General features: G+C 41.3%; 1 protein-coding gene across 7 annotated transcripts in view; it reads right to left on the minus strand.

Annotated features, from left to right (window-relative positions):
- ZYG11A (zyg-11 family member A, cell cycle regulator) overlaps positions 1-17,488 on the minus strand; it is a 61,676-nt gene that overhangs the window by 17,645 nt on the left and 26,543 nt on the right. For 6 of the 7 annotated variants that reach the window (XM_004025810.5, XM_055349080.2, XM_055349103.2 and 3 more), the window contains 7 exons: positions 17,287-17,427; positions 13,673-13,849; positions 11,250-11,314; positions 10,183-10,282; positions 10,044-10,094; positions 1,749-1,910; positions 1,623-1,667 (listed from right to left, as the gene is read on the minus strand). In XM_004025810.5, coding sequence (XP_004025859.1) covers positions 1,623-1,667; positions 1,749-1,910; positions 10,044-10,094; positions 10,183-10,282; positions 11,250-11,314; positions 13,673-13,849; positions 17,287-17,427 — 741 coding nt within the window. The remainder of the gene's footprint in view (positions 1-1,622; positions 1,668-1,748; positions 1,911-10,043; positions 10,095-10,182; positions 10,283-11,249; positions 11,315-13,672; positions 13,850-17,286; positions 17,428-17,488) is intronic. The other variant, XM_055349086.2, reaches the window with a different exon arrangement.

Consider the following 17,488-nt stretch of genomic DNA (forward strand, 5'->3'; position numbering starts at 1 on the left):
GTTCCTCAATGATTACACTTATTGATTACATTATAAATAATCTTCCCTAGCCAAAAATGACTTTGTCCCTTCTTTATACTTTTCCGTACCTTCCAGATTTCCAGTATTAATCATTTACTCCTCTCTGTGAAGCCTGTCACATCTACTTTGTTGTGAGTCCTGTATGTGTGAGATACACGAAGATAAGGCACAGTCCCTCCATGTTTTCAACGAGTTCAGGATCTAGAACCAAGGGTCCCAATGGACTCAGTGCCTCTCTTGCAGCACTCACTTGTCAGTTGTAAATCAGATACCTATTTGTACACGTCTAACACTGCCTTCCCAAAGTTATGAGCACCATCACCTTGACATATTTCATGCATCCGTGTTTTTCCAATGCATATGGCATGGCAAAGTGCAGGTGCTTACTATATGTCTTTATTACTTATTGAAAAATCTTCACCTTTAGCTTTAGGAAATGAAGAAATTTCTCAATTGTAGAATACCTTGATTGAGAGTCAGTACATAAGTATCAACAAAGAAATTGCTAAAAAATAGACTTCCTGGATAAAGAAGTAGTATAGTAAAGTGATTAATATCAGAGGGTCTGGAGCCAGACTGACTGAGTTTGGGTTTTTTGGGTTGTTTGTTTTTGGTTTTTTTGAGCAGAGTTTCGTTCTTGTTGCCCAGGCTGGAGTGCAGTTGGAGTGCAGTGGCACGATCTTGGTTCATTTCAATCTCTACCTCCCAGGTTCAAGCAATTCTCCTGCCTCAGCCTCCCAAGTAGCTGGGATTACAGGCATGTGCTACCATGCCCAGCTAATTTTTGTATTTTTAGTAGAGACAGGGTTTCACCATGTTGGCCAGGTTGGTCTTGAACTTCTGACCTCAGGTGATCCACCCACCTCGGCCTCCCAAAGTGCTGGGATTACAGGCATGAGCCACCGTGCCTGGCCGAGTTTGAGTTCTAATTAGGATAAACGGCATTTCTGGGACTCAGATTGTCTATGAAACATGGATAACAGTGTATGGTAGAATACAAAAATAACACAACTTTTCCTATCCCTGTATATACACCCCGTAGCAATGTGACTTTACTGCCTTTAATCTGGGCTTAAATATATAACCTGTGTTGTCCTATGAAACATTAGCAAGGTGATATAAGCAGAGGTTTAAAAAGCACTTGGACAGTGGGGCCTGCCCTCTAGAGACTGCCATGTGGAGAAGCCTGTGGACACAAAGCCCGCCAGCTGGTAAGCAGCACCAACTGTCAGACATGAGAGTCAGGCCATCTTAGACCCTCCAGCCCCAGTCAAGCTACCAGATGACTGCAGCTACATAAGTGACCCCACATGAGACCAGACAGACCAGAAGAACTTTACAGCTGAGCTGAGCTCAAACTACTGACCCACAGATTCATAAGTAAATTAAATGGCTACTGTTTTAAGCCACTAAGCTATAGTTTGTTCACAACAATAGATAACTGATATATAATAGTATTTACTCTGTAGGGCTAATGTAAAGATTAAATGAGTTTATACATGTAAATTGCTTACAATAGTGCCTAGCATATAGTAGGTACTATATAAGTGTTAGGTTTTGCTTTTAAGCAATTAAAATTAATTCAAAACAATTCACCTTACCAAAAGACCAAGTACTTTGCTTTGTATTGCTGACTCTGAAAAGGTCTGTCAAAAAAATATATACATACAGGTTACTTTATCATGAAGAAAAGAACTTTACATATAAACTCAATCCTGTCTTCCCACCTCCAAGACTTGGATGAAGATTTGCAATCCTTGATTTTCAATGAAGTGCTTGCAGGCAGCTGGAGACCCATCTGTAAGATTCCAAAGTGCTTTCAAAGTAAACAAGAAGGTGACATCATCTAAATTCTCAGTAGTCTTCTGTTTTACTATTGCTAGAAGTTCCTAAAAACCAAAGAGACAGGGAGGGAGTTAGATGCTCTAATGAATAATCAATTGCGGTATAAGGAAAGCAATGTTAAGACGCCTCAAACCTCGGTTCTAAACCCAAGTTCTGCCACTTAGTAGCTTTGTGATCTATTTTCTTTCTATAAAATAAATTACAACTACTTCTTACAGTTGTTGTGAGGATTAAATGAAAAAAAATTTAAGTTTAGTGAGCACTTAGTCCAGTTCTTTGTATATGGTCATCAAGTACATTATTAGCTATTCCATTATTTTTATTTAGAACACTTAGTCAACACCTTCTCTAAGCCAAGTACAAAAGAAAAAAAAAAAGAGTAGAAGGCAGACAGAACAAAAGTTGGCTTTTCTCAATTAAATAAAAGAATTTTAAATTTTGGTTATCTGATGGAAACACATAAAAGCCTAAAATTTAGGTTTTAGGAAGGGTAGGAGAGGGAAGCCTCCATACAAAGATAATATGTAACTGAGACCAGAAGAAAAAGAGGATAAGCCAGCCCAGTAAGAAATGGGGACATGCAGGAACGGGGCTCAGGGGAGAGGGGGAGGAAGCACATGCCAGGCAAAGTTTGGGGCAGGAAAAAAGTCTGCTGCTCTAAGCCACTGAGCAGGTCAGTGGGGCTAGAACACCAGGCCAGCATTCCATCACATGACCTCACATCTTGAAGAGGCCACTGGTTCACTTAAACAGACTGCAAGGTACCATTTGAGATCAACATTTCTAGAAAGAAGTCAAGCTAGTATTTATGGTCTCTTTCAATATCAGACTGTCATGTGAGAGGAAAAAGACAAAACAATTTTCACTTTAACCAGCTGATGAAAAGATACATAAAATATAACAAAGCACCAAACAAATCAGAATGTATATTTTCAAGAATGAGACCACCTCAAATATTTTGCCCAATCAGGCGAGAATGTGTCAAGAGACTTCATCACAAAAATAAATCTGTGAGAGTCAAGAGAAGAGTGTTAGATGAGACGGGTGCACTCACCTAGGCAGCTAGTTAGATGAATGAGAGCAAGGCCAGGAGCAGGGGAAGTGAGCCTGTCCCTGAGCGTATCACAGTGGCCAGGCCCTTGGTCATACGATTTAGCTTAATGATACTCAAAATAACTGTGGACTATTACTACTATGACAGATACCATTTTTTCAACTGAGGCCCATTTTTCAGATGAAAAATCTAAGACACAGAGGAGACTTACCTGTTGTCATAAGAGTGCCTGGCCTGCTCTCTTTATCTGTATCTCAACTAGTCCTGTTACCCCTCCCAGCAACTTTATGTTCCTGGGATATGTTCCTGCATTATATTATATGGCAAAACTCCTACCTGAGTTAAACATAACTATCAGTCTACTTCATACCTCCCAACATTCAACATATTAATGTTGAAAAAGACTGAGCTCACCTGGTCTCAATTTCAATACCTGCTCATAAATTTCAAAAGGGCACTTAACTGTATTTGTCAATACTACTTTATTTCCCAATGAATTTGCTCCAAAGACTACTATTTCCTAATTCTCTCTCCTCAAACTTGAATCACCATCTTGTCACTCCCCTCATTTGATTTCATCTTTTTCATTGAGAAATACACCCACTCTTCCTAACAAAAGCTACCAATCTACTTGCATTTGCATCAACATACTCTGCCTTCCCTTCTGCTCCAATCTAAAGCAAACATCTTTATTCTACTCTAAACTCAATTTCTGCACATACAGAGATTCAGCACCAAAACTGAATCACCTCAAACTTGAATCTTCAAACTTGAATCACCATCTTGTCACTCCCCTCATTTGATTTCATCTTTTTCATTGAGAAATACACCCACTCTTCCTAACAAAAGCTACCAACCTACTTGCATTTGCATCAACATACTCTGCCTTCCCTTCTGCTCCAAACTAAAGCAAACATCTTTATTCTACTCCAAACTCAATTTCTGCACATACAGAGATTCAGCACCAAAATTGAATCACCTCAAACTTGAATCTTCAAACTTGAATCACCATCTTCTCACTCCCCTCATTTGATTTCATCTTCTTTTTCATTGAGAAATACACCCACTCTTCCTAACAAAAGCTACTTGCATTTGCATCAACATACTCTGCCTTCCCTTCTGCTCCAATCTAAAGCAAACATCTTTATTCTACTCTAAACTCAATTTCTGCACATACAGAGATTCAGCACCAAAATTATTTCCTTTTATTTTGCTTGTGGCATCAACTTCTCCCTCTTTAGAACTCTTCTTGTGGGCACAAAATATGTCTTAATGTAGTCGATCTTTTTAAAGACTGACCCCACCTCTGCTTTCCTTCTCATTAAATTATATCAAAAAGTTACATCCATTTCTCACCTCCCATTTGCTATTCCATCCTATTCCAATCAGGTTTTGGCCTGCCACCCCACTGAAATAACATAATCAAGGTGACTAATGACTTCCTCTTGCCAAATCCAATGGTCAACCCTGTCCTCACGTCACTCAACCACTCAGTAGTATTTGATATGATGGCCCAATTTTTCCTGAAACATTCCTCTTGGATTCTAAAACACCCACTCTCAGCTTCCTTCTAATGCACTTTGGATGCTCCTTCTCAGTCTCCTTTCCTGGTTCATCCTATTTTTTTTCCAATAAGCAGGCACATCTAGGAGAGACTGTGGGTTCAATTCCACAATAAAACAAGTAACACAAATTTGTTTTCCCACTGCATACAAAAGCTGTGTTTACACTATAATGTAGTCTATTAAATGTGCAATAGCACTATGTCTAAAAAGCAATGTGGATACCTCTTTTTTTGAGACAGTCTCACTGTGTTGCCAAGGCTGGAGTGCAGTGGCATGATCTCAGCTCACTTCAACATCCACCTCCCGGGTTCAAGGGATTCTCCTGCCTCAGCCTCCCGAGTAGCTGAGATTACAGGCTCGTGCCACCCCACCCGGCTAATTTTTGTATTTTTAGTAAAGATGGGGTTTCGCCATATTGGCCAGGCTGGTCTCAAACTCCTAACCTCACGTGATCCACCCGCCTCAGCCTTCTAAGTTGCTGGGATTACAGGCATGAGCCACCACACCCGGCCCAATGTAGATACTTTAATTTAAAAATATTTTATGGCTGGGCACAGTAGCTCACGCCTATAATCATAGCACTTTGAGAGGCAGTGGCAGGAGAATCGCTTGAGCCCAGGAGCTCGAGACCAACCTGAGTGACATGGCTAGACTCTGCCTCTATCAAAAAAAAAAAAAAACGTAAAAAATTATCTGGGTGTAGTGATATGCACCTGTGGCCCCAGCCACTCAGGAGGCTGAGGCAGGAAGATCACTTGAGCCCAGGAGGTCGAGGCTGCAGTTGAGATGGGTCCCCACCACTGCACTCCAGCCTGGGCAACAGAGAAAGACTCTACCTTAAAAAATATGTATATATATAGAGAGAGAGAGCTAAAAAACGCTAAACCACCTGAGCTTTCAGCAAGTGGTAATCTCTTTGCTGGTGGAGGGTCTTGTCTCAATGTTGATGGCTGCTGACTGATCAAGATGGTGGCTGCTGAAGGATGGGGTGGCTGTGGCAATTTCTTAAGATAGCAATGATGTTTGCCCTATCAATTGACCCTTCCTTTCAAGAAAGAACTTCTCTTTTTTTTTTGAGACGGAGTTTCACTCTTGTTGCCCAGGCTGGAGTGCAGTGGCGCGATCTCGGCTCACTGCAACCTCCACCTCCTGGGTTCAAGTGATTCTCCTGCCTCAGCCTCCCGAGTAGCTGGGACTACAGGTGCACGCTACCACACCTGGCTAATTTTTGTAGTTTTAGTAGAGATGGGGTTCCACCATGTTGGCCAGGCTGGTCTCGATTTCTTAACCTCGTGATCCACCCACCTTGGCCTCCCAAAGTGCTGGGATTACAGGCATGAACCACCGCACCTGGCCTAGAACTTCTTTCAAATTTGGAGTCAATCCTTTCAAACTCTGCTGCTGTTTCATCCAACCAGGTTTATATAAGTCAAAGTCCTTTGTTGTCATTCCAACAATGTTCACAGAATCTTCACCAGAACTAGATTCCATCTCAAAATATGTCTTTGCTCTTCCCTAACAAGCAATTCTTCATGTGTTCAAGTTTTAGATTGCAGCAATTCAGTCACATCTCCAGGCTCCATTTATAATTTTAGTTCTCTTGGCATCTACAGTTACTCCTTCCACTAAATTGGACCCCTCGAAGTTATCCACAAGGGTTCCAATCAACTTCTGAACTCCTGGTAATGTTCATATTTTGACCTCCTCCCAAGAATCATGAATATTATTTTTGTTTGTTTTTGAGACAGGGTATTTCTCTGTCACCCAGACTGGAGTGCAATGGCACAATCACCGCTCATTGCAGCTTCAATCTCCCTGGGTTCCGGTGATCTTCCCATCTCAGCCTCCTGAGTAGCTGAGAGTACAAATGCGTGCCACCATGCCTGGCTAATATTTTGTAGAGACAGGGTTTCGCCATGCTGCCCAGGCTGGTCTCAAATTACTGGCCTCAAGTAATCTGCTCACTTTGGCCTCCAAAAGTGCTAGGATTACAGACATGAGCCACCGCTGTGTGTTTTCTTAATGGTATCTAGAATGGTGAATCCTTTCTAAAAGGTTTTCAGTTTACTTTGTCCAGATCCATCAGGGGAATTCCTACCTATGGCAGCTCTAGCCTTATAAAATGTTTCTTTTTTCTTTCTTTCTTTTCTTTTCTTTTCTTTTTTTTTTTGAGACAGAGTCTCACTCTATCATCCATGCTGAAGTACAGTGGCTTGATCTCGGCTCACTGCAACCTCCACTTCCCAGGTTCAAGCGATCCTCCCACCTCAGCCTCCTGAGTATCTAGGATTACAGGCATTTGCCACCATGCCGGGCTAATTCTTTTGTATTTTTAATAGAGACAGGGTTTCACCATGTTGGCCAGGCTAGTCTGAAACTCCTGACCGCAAGTGATCTGCCTGCCTCGGCCTCCCAAAATGCTGGGATTGCAGGCGTGAGCCACCACACCTGGCCACAAAATGTTTCTTAAATAATAAATAAATAATATAATTAATAAATAATAAATTAATAAATTACTCCCTGATCTATGGGCTGCAGAATGGATATCGTATAACAAGCAGGAAAATATTAACTTCCTTGCTTGTACATCTCCACCAGAACTCTTGGGTGGCTGGTGTATTATCAATGAGCAGTAACATTTTGAAAGAAATCTTGCCCGGTGTGGTGGCTCACACCTATAATCCCAGCACTTTGGGAGACCAAGGAGGGTGGATTACCTGAGGTCAGGAGTTCGAGACCAGACTGGCCAACATAGCGAAACCTCATCTGTACTAAAGATACAAAAAAATTAGCTGGGCATGGTAGCATACAGCTGTAATCCCAGTTACTTGGGAGGCTGAGGCAGGAGAATGGCTTGAACTCAGGAGGTGAAGGTTGCAGTGAGCCGAGATTGGGCCATTGCAGACTCTGTCTCAAAAAAAAATTCAAACTGCCTTCTTGACATCTCAAACATCTCAGTAATGAACACATCCAAAATCACTCTTGATTTTTATTCTTGATTTCATCTCTATTGTAAACAGACATACAAGTTAACAAGACAAAATAAACCTAATGCTTGATATTAAATACTCATAAGCATAAGATTCCACCCATAACAGCAATGCAAATGACAAACACTTGAACATACTTCTGGAGGACATGAAAGACTTGAATAAACATACTCTTGTTCCAAGATAGGGGAAATTACAGGACGTCAATTTTTCTACATCAATGTATAATACAATCCCAAAGAAAATCGGTTTTTTTCCTCAGAAACAGGCAAGCCAATTCTGGTGTCTGCACAGAAACAACAAATAGATAAGGATAACTAAAAGAAATCCGAGGACAGATCTTAAATATTTAAGTATTGATAAAGTTAGTGACCAGGCTGAACAAAATGGTAAAACCCCGTCTCTACTAAAAATACAAAAATTATCCTGGTGTGGTTAGCTACTCAGGAGACTGAGGCAGGAGAAACGCTTGAACCCGGGAGACAGAGGTTGCAGTGAGCCGAGATGGCGCCAGTGCACTTCCAGCCTGGTGACAGAGTGGGACTCCGTCTCAAAAAAAAAAAAAAGATAAAACTTAGTGAGTAGGCAGACATGCAAATTAATGGAACAGAATAAAGTCCAAAAATAGATATATACACGGGAATTTAATATGATAAAGGTAGCATAAAGAGTGCAAAGACAAGTAGAAACACACAGAAAAGAAAACTTGAACTGACCCAACATCTCAAAAAAATTCCAAAGAAAAAAAAGAACAGAAATCACAGGATTAAAAATGTGAGGAGGCTGAATGTGGTGGCTACAAACATAGCTACTCAAGAGGGTCGCTTGAGCCCAGGAAGATGAAGCTGCAATGAACCATGATCATGCCACTTGCCACTAAACACCAGCTTCAGCACAGGATGAGATCAAGTCTCTTAAACAAAACAAAACAAAGAATTTTTTAAAAATACTTCATGATGGAGGGAAATACTTTGCAGGTGTGCCATCGATCCCAGATGCATAATAAAAGAGAACGAATTCAACTACGTGAAAATAAAAAATTATTGCATCATAAACCATGCCATAAATGAATTAAAAATAGATAAACAGTAAAATGGGAGAAAATACATGCACCCAATATCATAGTCAAAGGCTTGTTTCCTTAATGTATAAAAAAATCCTATAAAGTAGAAAAAAGCCAGTAACCCAAAAGGCTATGAATAGACAGTTTACAAAAAATATAAATAACTCAGCTGGGCGTGGTGGCTCACTCCTGTAATCCCAGCACTTTGGGAGGCCGAGGCAGGTGGATCACAAGGTCAGGAGTTCGAGACCAGCCTGACCAACATAGTGAAACCCTGTCTCTACTAAAAATACAAAACTAGCCAGGCGTGGTGGCACATGCCTGTAATCCCAGCTTTTTGTGAGGCTGAGGCAGGAGAATCGCTTGAACCCAGGAGGCAGAGATTACAGTGAGCCGAGATCACACCATTGCACGCTAGCATGAGCAACGAGAAAAAAAAATTCATATAATAAAATGAAAATAAAAAAATAAGTACAGAATAAAACAATGTTGTTTTTTGTTTTGTTGTTTTTTGAGACAGAATCTTACTCTGTCACCAGGCTGGAGTGCACCTGTGCGATCTTAGCTCACTGCAACCTCCACCTCCTGGGCTCAAACAATCCTTGTGCCTCAGCCTCCCAAGTAGCTGGGATTACAGGATGCACCACCACACCCAGCTAATTTTTATATTTTTGTATTTTTAGTAGAGACTGGGTTTCACCACGTTGTCCAAGATGGTCTCGATCTCCTGACCTCGTGATCCGCCTGCCTCAGCCTCCCAAAGTGCTGGGATTACAGGCGTGAGCCACAGCACCCAGCCCAGTGATATAAATTTTTTAGTGAACGATGTTAACACAATCATAACATAAATACTGATTAATGATTTATTTAAAATCATGATATAAATTTGTTGGGGACCAGAGGAGGAAGTAATTTGTAGAAAGATATGTAAGAGAGCTAAGTTCTTATCTACTGTAGCAGCAAAATCAGTAACACCTAAAACTGCTCAATCAAGAAATTACAGTATAAGCATTTTATTTAGAAATGTGGAGGTATGGCCAGGCATGGTGGCTCACGCCTGTAATCCCTGCACTTTGGGATGCCGAGGCACGCAGATCACGAGGTCAGGAGTTCGAGACCAGCCTGGCCAACATGGTGAAACCCCGTCTCTACTAAAAATACAAAAATCAGCCGGGTGTGGTGACACGCGCCTATAATCCCAACTACTCAGAAGGCTGAGGCAGGGGAATCGCTTGAATCCAGGAGGCGGAGGTTGCAGTGAGCCGAGATCGCGCCACTGCACTCCAGCCTGGGTGACAGAGTGAGACTCTGTCTCAGAAAAAAAAGAAATGTGGAGGCACATACCAAAAGAAATAGCTACAAAATTAGAAAGTTTCTTCTGGGGAGAAAGTCTTACAGATTTCTCACCTTAATAGGCCTTTTGGAATGATTTGATTTTTTTTTAAGCTACAATCATAAATTTGACTATTTTTAAAAAAAGGTTATGAACATGACAAGGAACCTACCTTAACTGCCATGAAAAGCTCTTCAAGCTGTGCCGTTTGCTCAGGTGAGAGCTGTAAGCAAACAGAAAGGCTCAAGTGAACTATGGAACCTGTATAAAAACTAGAGAGACAGACATCTTGCCTTTAAGAAATCACAAACCTGCAGAGCCAGAATACAGGTGACACTCACTGCCATTGTTTGCATCTTGGGGTTTTCACGCTTACAGAGCCAACTCATGACAAACTTGGCAGCATCAAACCTGAAAAGCAGTATTTATTTTTCTCACAATTATATATAAAGTTTGTGAAACTACACAGAAGAAATCATTTGGCATTCCCCAAGTAATCCTATAACGAAAACAGTCTTGGACTTTTAAATCTTCAGCTACGAAAACCAAGAGCATTTGGCAGAGAGAAGACCAGGCAGGGGATAGGAGAGTATGCAAATAAGAACGTAAGCAAAATACACAGAATTTACATAAAGATGAGCAAATCTAAGAAAAAATGTATTTATCATTCAGTTTCTACTATGATAGGTCTGAAAAAGAAAGGGAGTTTCCAGAGTGGTAGCAATTTGTAATCTGAGTAGTAGACAATGCTAAAATGCTGCAGCAAACATCACTCAGTTAAAAGTGACTGAGCCTAAACCTTGTATTCACAAATCAGGGGCTTTGCTCTTCTTAGCTTGTGCCTCATTTCTCTGCTCTTTTATGTCAACTATTATAAATGTTTTAAAACTTGTGAATCTGAGAGACTGCGAAGGCCTCAAATCCTTCTGGAATGGCTAGGATGATGATGATTTTCTAAATAATTAAAAAGTAAATTACTAATAAAATAATAATTACATAACAAAATGAATAAATTACTAATATTCTTTATAATAGCCTGTACTTAAACTAGGAATTAAGCACTTTACAGACACTATCCTATCTAATGCTGGTAAAAGTCACTATTTTACAAATGAGGAAACTTATAAGCAAAGATAATGGAAGGGCTAGATCTTGAGTCCAAGTATGTTTGGCTCTTGGAGCCTGTTCTTACCCACTATCCTATACTGGAATCACTTTAGGAGACAACATTTTCTAGTAGGGTACTTCTAATCACTTCTCTGTGGAAGAAGCTCAACAGAACCTTCTCTCCAAACACCTTATCCCAGCCTTAATCAGGCCTCTGCATTTAATAACCAAAGGCCAACACCCCAATCAAATGACCAAGTCTTATACTTGCCTGTCAAATGGAACATCCACAAGAATCCTGGAATTGGTTAAGGAGAGAAGACAATTCTTCTGTAACTTTTAGAGAATAAAGAAAAATAATTTTGAACAAATGTAACATTCCATTCTAAACAAAGATTCCATGTATTTGGAAGTATTACCAGTGAGCTTTTCTTATTGAGAGCTCATTTGTGTACCAGCATTAAATTTTCATTTAATGCTGTAACTGATGACTGCCATGCAGGAATGAAGACTTGAGTAGGATTTTCCAACTTTAAAAATAAGGTAGAAATAAATGAGGAAAACCACCTTCTTAATTGTATTTTTAAAAAATCAACTCCCTTGGCCGGGTGCGGTGGCTCATGCCTGTAATCCCAGCACTTTGGGAGGCAGAGGCAGGCGGATCACGAGGTCAGGAGATCGAGACCATCCTGGCTAACACAGTGAAACCCTGTCTCCACTAAAAATACAAAAAATTAGCCGGGCGTGGTGGTGGGTGCCTGTAGTCTCAGCTACTCGGGAGGTCGAGGCAGGAGAATGGCATGAACCCGGAAGGCAGAGCTTGCAGTGAGCCAAGACTGCGCCACTGCACTCCAGCCTGGGCAACAGAGTGAGACTCCATCTCAAAAAAAAAAAAAAAAAGAACAAAACAAAAAACCCCCTTTACAAAGTACACATTTGAATTAGATTTCACAAATTTATACCCCTGTGTAACCACTCCTACAATCAAGATATAATACTTCTATCACCCCCCAGAGAGTTCCACTGTCCCCTCTTCAAGTCAGTCTCAACCCTGTAAACCCTATCCTCGGAAAATTACAGTCATTATAGATTAGTTTTTTTTAAGGTGTTAAGCAAATGGAATCATGTACTTCTGCTCTTTTGAGTTTGGCCTGTTTTGCTCAGCATATAACATTTTTGAGTTTCATCTACACTGCAGATATCAGTACTTCATCTCTGTGTGCCAAATAGTGTTTCCCTAAATAGATTTATTACAATGTATCTATTCGCCTGTTGTTGGACATTTGGGATGTTTCAAGTTTTTGGCAATAAATAAAGGTACCATGAACATTTGTGTAAATATCTTTATATGGATACATGCTTTCATTTATCTTCAGTAAATACCTAGGAGTGGAATGACGAGGTAGTTTATGAAGTGTATATTTAATTCCTAAAGAAACTACCAAAGTGTTCAAATCTTTTGATCATTTTTATAACTGATTTGTACTGTATTAACAAGTTGAGTTCTTTATATACTCTGAATGAAGTCGATTCTCATATATATAAAACGAACATGTTTCCCAGTCTATCATCTACCTTTTCATTTTAAAAATGTTTGTTGTGGGGGAGGGAGCCAGGCATGGTGGCTCCCTCCTGTAATCCTAGCACTTTGGGAGGCCAAGGTAGTGGATCACCTGAGTTCAGGAGTTCGAGACCACCCTGGCCAACATGGTGAAACCACATCTATACTAAAAATACAAAATCAACCAGGCGTGGTGGCATGCGCCTGTAATCCCAGCTACTCAGGAGGCTGAGGCAGGAGGCAGAGGTTGCAGTGAGCCAAGATCGTGCTACTGCACTCTAGCCTCGGCAACAGAATGACTCTGTCTCAAAAAAAATAATAAAAATAAAAATGAGTGTAGGCCAGGCGCGGGGGCTCACGTCTGTAATCACAGAACTTTGGGACGCCAAGGTGGGCAGATCATGAGGTCAGGAGATCGAGACCATCCTGGCTAACACGGTGAAACCCATCTCTACTAAAAATACAAAAAAAAAAAAGTTAGCCAGGCATGGTGGCGAGCGCCTATAGTCTAAGATACTCGGGAGGCTGAAGTAGGAGAATGGCACGAACCCAGGAGGCAGAGGTTGCGGTGAGCCGAGATCATACCACTGCACTCCACCCTGGGCAACAAGAAGGAAAATCTCTCAAAAAAAAGAAAATTTTAGCCTCACTGCTTATCTATATTTCCTATTTTTTCTATAACAAACACACTCTTTTATCTATTCTCTTTCTCTAATAGGATGAAAAACCAGAACTAAATAATATATATTTTTCACATATTTATCCTAAAATTAGAAAACACAAATTGTCTGCCGCATGCCATGGCTCATGAGGCCAGGAGTTCGAGACCAGCCTGACCAACATGGTGAAACCCTGTCTCTACTAAAAATACAAAAATTAGCTGGGCATCGTGGTGCATGCCTGTAATCCCAGCTACTCAGGAGGCTGAGGCAGGAGAATTGCTTGAACCCGGGAGGCAGAGGTTACAGTGAGCTGAGATCGTGCCACTGCACTCCAGCCTGGGCGACAGAGAGAGACTCTGTCTTTAAAAAAACAAAAACAAATTGTGCCACGGCACTCTGGCCTGGGCGACAAAGCTGAGACTCTATTAACAACAACAAAAAAAGCACAAACAAATATTCAATTGAAATTACCTGCTGGTAATGGGGGAAATTTTTCAGAGCCTTGAAAAGTAGACAGGTGACCTCTGACAACAGGCGAACAGGCATCCCCTTGGCCAGGCCCTGGCGTGTTAGGTTGAGAGCGCAAGCACTGGCTGTGAACTGCACTTGCAAATCCAACGGGTGATTCCTCATTCCTATAGCCACAAGCTGAAGATGAACTTGTTTTTAGTGCATATGATGCCAGTAACATTCTCTGTGCTGTCTTGTGCATGTTTTGATTGGCACAAATCTTCGTTTATTGGGACAGGAACAGATTTTCCCTATCCTAAGCATTTATTCTTTAGACCATCAAAGTATTACAGCAAAGCCTTCTAATCCAAATGGAGTCACTAACTATCTGTGTGACTTTGGCCAAGTCACTTCCTTTCTCTAGACCTCTATTTCTTTATCTGTGAAATTAACTTCAGAATCATTTATTGAGCCTCACTCCATACAAGCTACTGTGACAGGTACTGCAGGGGACACAAACATGAGTGAGAGCTACTCGTTAGCATAAAGCCTTGTGACAGTAATAACACTGTGAGAAATGCCAAAAAATAAAATTGAAGAAAAGCACCATAAAAGACGCATCAATGAAGTGACATCTGAGGTAGTTATGGAAAGAGTGGCCATTTCTGGGAGAGAATCAGAAGAACTCATTGAGAGAGCACATTTAGGCAGAGTCTCAGGATTTACATAGGAGGAGATAAATGTAGGGGCAGAATGGACAGGATATTCCTAGGGGAAAGAAATGTGATAAAGAAAAACAGAAAGTGGAAAAAAAGGATGGGATAAATCCACCAACAGAGGAGAAGAATTTGAAAAATGATAAAACAAAACATTAGGTAACTTGAAGCTACACTGTGGAAGACCTAGAACACAAATGTAAAATGAGGGCATTGTTCCAAGCTTAGACCCCACCTGCTCTGTCATTCAGGGACACTGTGGTCTGTTTCCTCTACTAGAGACAGACCTGGGATATACTTCTGCTATGGAAAATGACTTTTTTTTTGTATATTGCTAAATTGATTTTTCAGTTTCATTAGATTGCCATCATCTGCAATTTAGAAATCCAGAAACCAAAAGAAATGTGATTTTCACAAAAACTACAGAATCCTGGCATGAAAAGAAATTTAGAACATCTAAATTCAGCCTAGGCAACACAGTAAGACCTCATCTTTACGGAAAAAACAAAAAAATAGCCAGGCATGGTGGGGCATGCCTATAGTCCCAGCTACTCAGGAGGCTGAGGCAGGAGGATCACTTGAGCCCAGGAGGTCAAGGCTGCAGTTAGCTGAGATCATATCATGCCACTGCACTCCAGCCTGGGCAACAGAGTGAGACCCTGTCTCAAAGAACAACAACAAAAACAAACAAAAACAGAAGAACATCTAATTCAATCTCTCCCTTATAGATGGAAAAAAAGCTCCAGAATTTTTAATTTATTTTATTTTTTTGAGTTGGGATCTCGCTCTGTTACCCAGGCTGGAGTATAGTGGCACCATCATAGCTTACTGTAGCAGCCTCAAACTCCTGGGCTTGCCGGGCGCAGTGGCTCACGCCTGTAATCCCAGCACTTTGGGAGGCCGATGCGGGCAGATCACGAGGTCAGGAAATCGAGACCATCCTGGCTAACACGGTGAAACCCCGTCTCTACTAAAAAATACAAAAAAGTAGCTGGGCGTGGTGACGGGCGCCTGTAGTCCCAGCTACTTGGGAGGCTGAGGCAGGAGAATGGTGTGAACCCGGGAGGTGGAGCTTGCAGTGAACAGAGATCAAGCCACCGCACTCCAGCCTAGGCGACAGAGCGAGACGCCGTCTCAAAAAAAAAAAAAAAACCAAAAAAAAATCCTGGGCTCACGTAGTCCTCCAATCTCAGTCACCCAAGTAGCTGGGACTATAGGCATGTACAACCATGCCCACCTAATTTTTTTTTTGTTTTTTGAGACAGAGTCTTGCTCTGTCGCCCAGGCTGGAGTGCAGTGGCATCATCTTGGCTCACTGCAACCTCCACCTCCCAGGTTCAAGTGATTCTCCTGCCTCAGCCTCCTGAGTAGCTGGGATTACAGGCACCTGCCACCACGCCTGGCTAATTTTTGTATTTTTAGTAGAGACGGGGTTCTACCATGTTGGCCAGGCTGTTCAAATTCCTGACCTCAGGTGATCTGTCCACCTCAGCCTCCCAAAAAGTGCTGGGATTATAGGCGTGAGCCATGGCGCCCAGCCAGAAGCTAATTTTTTTTCTTTTTCTAAATTTTTGTAGAGACAGGGTCTTACTAATGTTGATCAGGCTAGTCTTGAACTCCTGGCCCCAGGAAATCCTCCCATCTCGGCCTCCCAACCAAAGTGGTGGGATTACAGGCATGAGCCACCACAGCTGACCCAGAGTTTTTCTTTATACAGCTTTTGAGCTGTAAATAAAGTTAATCTCCCATGCTGTTAAAATATTTTTTTTTTGGCCGGGCGCCATGGCTCACGCCTGTAATCCCAACACTTTAGGAGGCCGAGGCGGGCGGATCACGAGGTCAGGAGATCGAGACCATCCTGGCTAACACGGTGAAACCCCGTCTCTACTAAAAATACAAAAAATTAGCCGGGCGTGGTAGTGGGCGCCTGTAGTCCCAGCTACTCGGGAGGCTGAGGCAGGAGAATGGCGTGAACCCGGGAGGTGGAGCTTGCAGTGAGCCGGGATCGCGCCACTGCACTTTGTCGCGCCTGGGCGACAAAGCAAGACTCCATCTCAAAAAAAAAAAAATATATATATATATTTTTTTTTTGAGTCTCGCTCTGTCACCAGGAGAGAGTGCAATGGCGTGATCTCGGCTCACTGCAACCTCTGCCTCCCGAGTTCCAGCGATTCTCCTGCCTCAGTCTCCCAAGTAGCTGGGACTATAGGAGTGCGCCACCATGCCCAGCAAATTTTCGTATTGTTTTTAGTAGAGACGGGGTTTCACCATGTTGGCCAGGATGGTCTCAATCTCTTGACCTCATGATCCACCCGCTTCGGCCTCCCAAAGTGCTGGGAAAATATCCACATTCTTAAGGAATTGCAAAAAATTACAAATAAAGACAAGGTTTTTCTTAAGACCTTTCATTGTTATGTTTCACTAAAAACAACTACAATTTTCAAATAAACACATGTATAAAAGAAAAATAAATAACTGCAGTTTTCTTTCCCAAGCCTCTTAATACTTGTAATTACATTTACAATAAAACGCATCCTTCCCTAAACCAAAGCTAAGTTTGGCTATATCAATAAAAGCAACTTTATGTCATTCACAAAATACTTCAAGTGGTAGATTTGGCCACCCTTAATTATTTTTATTTTGTTCTGCGCTTGTTTTCTTTCAGAAAGCCACATGATCCTATTATTCCCTTACTTAGACCAAATTTTAACTGTTTTGATTCTAATTTATTCCACATAAATCCAGATGCTCAAAGCAAAAGACACTTTGGCAGCTAAGCTTAACATTCTTTGCTCTATGAAAGCACTTGACTCACTATAGAATAAAGCATATAATTTATTATATTCAGTGTGGTTCGTGAACAATTATTAATTGAACCAAGTTAAGAAGTAATAGTAAAAATTGTCTTTCTTCAATTACCTTTAAAATAGCAGGCATGGTTACCTCCATTGAAAATGTCTCTGTGAACAGCCTGTGGAGGGCTTCCTTCATAAAACATGATCTGTCCCTGTATCGGCTCAGTGCTTCTGAAATCTGACTCATACTGGCTCCTCCAGCAACCTGAAAATAAAGATGTTACCAAACAGGTTTCACCATTCATATTTTTTCATCATTCATTTTT

Source organism: Gorilla gorilla, chromosome 1 (assembly GCF_029281585.2).
Source record: "Gorilla gorilla gorilla isolate KB3781 chromosome 1, NHGRI_mGorGor1-v2.1_pri, whole genome shotgun sequence".
NCBI classification, from domain to species: Eukaryota; Metazoa; Chordata; class Mammalia; order Primates; family Hominidae; genus Gorilla; species Gorilla gorilla.